Raw genomic sequence first — 4,358 nt, 5'->3', positions numbered from 1 at the left:
ACTTTTAAAAGAGTAAAGGGGATTATAGTTATAATTTATTTGTTTCATTTATAATTTGATCTTTGTACAAATTTTAATAATTTTAGTTTAAATAAATACAATAAGTTAGATTTTTTAGGGGTATGAATTTGTGCTTAAATAACTTACTATAGTGATGTTGATTTAATTATATTTTGAGTGATAGACATGCTTTTTTTAAAAAAAATAATTAAATAGAATCTCAATAAAAAAAGTATTAATAAATAATTACATCATTTAAATGCAAGAAAAATTACATCCCAAGATGAGTTGAAGAAATGGGTTCACAATTGGCTGCTTCTCCTTCCCTTCTGTTCTCATGCTCACACACACCTGTCAATCTATTCCAGCAAGGTTTCCGTTATAAACTATACTTTTCCTCTCTTTTTCTCCCCTTCAAAAGCTCCGTTTTCTCAGCGACCACCACATCAAACCCAAAACAAACCTCCATTGACAGAGAGAGAGACCAAAATTCCAGGGCTCGGTCAGGTAATTGGGTTTGCAGAGTGGATGTCTCTCTCCCTCTCTCTGTCTCTTTCTCCCTCTGCAAACCCATTTTCCGATTGCCTGACATGTCGTCTCACACCACCTCCTATGCCTCTCCGATTTATGCCAACAAAGATATCCATGAGGGCGCTTTCTTTAAAAGACGCTGCTGTTTCTGGGTTCCATTCTTATGTCCCGAACCCTCTATTGGGTCCGCCTTTTGGCAACGGATCAACCCTCTTGATAACAATCTCGCCGCCGGCGCAGCAGCTTCCGCCTCCAATTCTGCTGTTAGGGAAGATCCCTGGTGGAAAGGGGGATGGAGGAGAATGCGAGAGTGGTCTGAAATTACCGCCGGACCTAAATGGAAAATGCTTATACGGAAGATCAGCAGGAAGCGAGCGAGGCAAGGATATGGAAAATTCCATTATGACCCATGGGATTACGCGCTTAATTTCGACGATGGGCCGGGGCAGGATGGTCATTACGATGAGGATCTCATAGGCCGGGGGTTCTCGTCGAGGTACTCTCTCCCGCCGTCGTGCAAGTGCTCCATGGATTTCGAAAAGGAAGAGGTTGTGTTCACGTGGAACTCACGTGAGATATGGTAAATTCTATAGATTAAAAAGGGAAAAACAAAAGATAAATGCATATTTATTGAGATTAATTTATTGAATATTTAAATTGAAATTACAAATGAATTTGTAAAATTCGTAATAATTAAAAATAAATTAACTATATTTTCATGGACTTATAAAAAATTAAAAATAATTTCACTCGTTGTTAATTATAGTTTAGTCTAAATTTTACTGATTGTTTTTCAATTTTATATAAAAAAAATAAAAGTTACTTTTACGTAAAATAATTAATTTATAAAAATCATAATATAATATATTTTAATATAAATTTTACTGATTGTTTTTCAATTTTATATAATACTTAAAATTATCAATTTATAAAAATTCAGATTATAATAAGTAAAATTAGAGGGTAGACAACCATATGCATGTTTCATTTTTATAATTTTAGAATCTTAGTTACTATTTAAGGTAATTTATATTATTTTTAAATTTTTTGTGTTTTATAATTTTTATTGTGATTGTTTTAAAAAAATTTACTTCATTAAAATTGAAAGATTTTGAGTTTTTGTACGAATAGATATTGAAAATTATTGATAATTTTAAATTTTTTTAGGTATCAAATTTTATAATGATGATTTAAGTTATAAAATTTTAAAAGTTAAATTATTTCAGTTTTTTTATTATTTTTAACTTTAATTTTATGCTTAGTCTCTCTCCCTCTTTTTCTATATAGCTTAATTTTTAAAAAATAAAAATTAAACTGTTGTTAAATATTATTTCTTTCATTTTATAATTTTTATACATTTTATTTTTTTATTAATTTTTCTATTGTACTTATTTTAAAGATATTAAATTTTATTAAATATTAAAAAATATTTTAAATATTCAATTTAGAAAAATAACAGAAAAATTATTTTAAAGAATAAAATTAAATAGAATTATAATAGTTAATTTATATATTATTATATTATAAAAAAATAAATAATAATTTTAAAATAATAAATAAAAATTATGATAGAAATAGAAGCCACAAACTTCTACCATTTATCTCCTCAGATAAAAGGAAGCTCCTCCAGACTCTTCGGCCTTTGTCTCCACCCACCGCTTTTAGCAGTCGTCTAATTAATTGAGAAGATGTTGTTTAGAAGTCTGGATATTGATGACGAGATTGAGAGTCTCATGATGAAAATCCATTATTCAAGGTATAAATTAGAGGATCTGACTAGTATCCCTTTAGCAAATAGTGGAGATGATGCATCTGAATCCGGTGCCAATAAACTGATGAAGAAAATTATTACTCCATTTGTTACTTAATTTTTGTTTATTTTTTTCATAATTTTTTTGTCGTTAAATGAGAAAAATTGATCGGGACCATTTAGCTATCAAAGTATAGTGGATTAGTCGGTATTTAGCCGGTTGCTAAACTTTTAGCGACCAATTAGTAATTTTGGTCGCTAATTAGGTTTTTACCTCAATAATTATAACCGCTAACATTATCGTATGTTAGCTGCAAAATAGTTGCTATTTGGTCACTAATTAGTTGCTGCATGGAAGAAAGATGTTATCATTTGGTCATTATTATATCACAAATTGATAGTAAAAGGAAAAAAGATATTCGGTACTTTTTCGTATTTGTAGAAGATTGGTCACTAATGAATTACTCATTTGTAAAAAAAAAATGAATGCACTTGAATATGATTTATTTATATAAATTCATAAACCTGTTGCAATAACAATATGCACATATATATTTCATTTCATAATTTTATAATCTAAAATACCAAAACACATAAATATAGTCCAATACTAAAAAAATATAATATATCTAAATAGTATCAGAAAGTTAAAACATTTAAAAAATACTAAAAAGTAAAACAGTTAAATAATAAATTCATATCATAAAATATATCAAGTCAATGAAAAGCGAGTCTCAACCTAATCCATATATGAATCACCAAGGGATCCATGAGCTGGATGAAAATCAGATGATGATGGCATTAATGAGGAAGCTTGTTGTCCTATCTTTACTGCCTGTAGTTCTTCACGCCTTTTAGCTATGATGCGATTTTGATCCTTCAAGAGTTTCTAGAAACTATTATACTTCTCATCAATTTTCTTCTTCTATTCTGGTGATTGGAATGATAATACATTTGTTGATGTCCCCTCTAATCTTGTATGGGAGAAGGCAGAAGAGGCAACACTACCTAATCCATAAACTCGGTTTTCTTGCCACCCTCCCACTGTAGCAATGAACAATTGATTCTCATTAATAGTTTCTCCATCTTCTTTCACATCTGATCCCATATACTGGCTTGTATATTATTCTTTTAGTTTCAGATAATTTTCCTAGAAAATCACATAGTAATAGTTCAATTTGAATATTAATATAAGAAAAAATGTTAATACCTACAAGATACAATAATTATAATACTTGCAAGACATAACAATTATAATACATGCAAGATACTATAATAGCAAAATCCCAAGGTGCGATGTAGATTTTTATAATAATAGGCTACCTCTTAACAAATATCAAATAGATATTAAATAATTTTCTAAAATATCAACATATAACAATTAAACTAAAGGTTCCTTATCTAAATCCTAAGAGTAACAACTCAAGTCGAATTATGGAAACAAAATCACAAAGTGCAATAGTCTATATCCCTGAAGTGCAAAACAACTTTAAGTACTAATCAAACGATATAATTGAAAATTAATCACATAATTGAGATTCACAAAATAACATCAAATAAATAGGTTTTATTACTTAGTAAGATAACTTATTTATATAGAAATTTATATAAATAATTTCAGCTTGTTCATCAACAAATTTGTTTGGATAACTCTTCTTTATATGGATATGGAGAAACAACTCAACCGCTATTGGAGGAACTTTATTTGTATTAGCATTTTATACGCGCCTAGCATGTTTTTCATGTGTGATGGACCCGCCTATATGTGCAGAAGGACCAGCTCATTCACTTCTCTTTTCTGTTAGGTGGTTCTTTGAGTACTTTATTGACTTTACTATATACTTTGGAGTGCTCCAATTTAAGTTTTATTTATCCCAAACTTCAATTGATATATAAGCAATTCTCTCTTTTTTTTTCTTCTTTTTATTTATCAGAAAGTCATTATATAGGATAGCTGTTTTTTTATTTCATACCTTCCTCACTATTGTAGCATTTTTCTCATTCCAGTAAAATTCTTTCTGCAAATTCATTTAAAAAACACACATATAATACAATGTAGATTATAACACATTTAATC

The 4,358-nt window shown here is 28.8% G+C and overlaps 1 protein-coding gene across 1 annotated transcript; it reads left to right on the top strand.

Annotated features, from left to right (window-relative positions):
• The first annotated feature begins 293 nt into the window (after positions 1 to 293).
• On the top strand, positions 294 to 1,205 carry LOC110602070. The gene has a single exon (XM_021739497.2). The coding sequence runs from the start codon at positions 297 to 299 to the stop codon at positions 1,113 to 1,115; it is 819 nt and encodes a 272-aa protein (XP_021595189.2). The 5' UTR covers positions 294 to 296; the 3' UTR covers positions 1,116 to 1,205.
• The last annotated feature ends 3,153 nt before the right edge of the window (positions 1,206 to 4,358 follow it).

The sequence above is a fragment of the Manihot esculenta genome, chromosome 15, assembly GCF_001659605.2.
Source record: "Manihot esculenta cultivar AM560-2 chromosome 15, M.esculenta_v8, whole genome shotgun sequence".
Lineage (NCBI taxonomy): Eukaryota > Viridiplantae > Streptophyta > Magnoliopsida > Malpighiales > Euphorbiaceae > Manihot > Manihot esculenta.
This window is presented reverse-complemented; position numbering and strand designations above follow the sequence as displayed.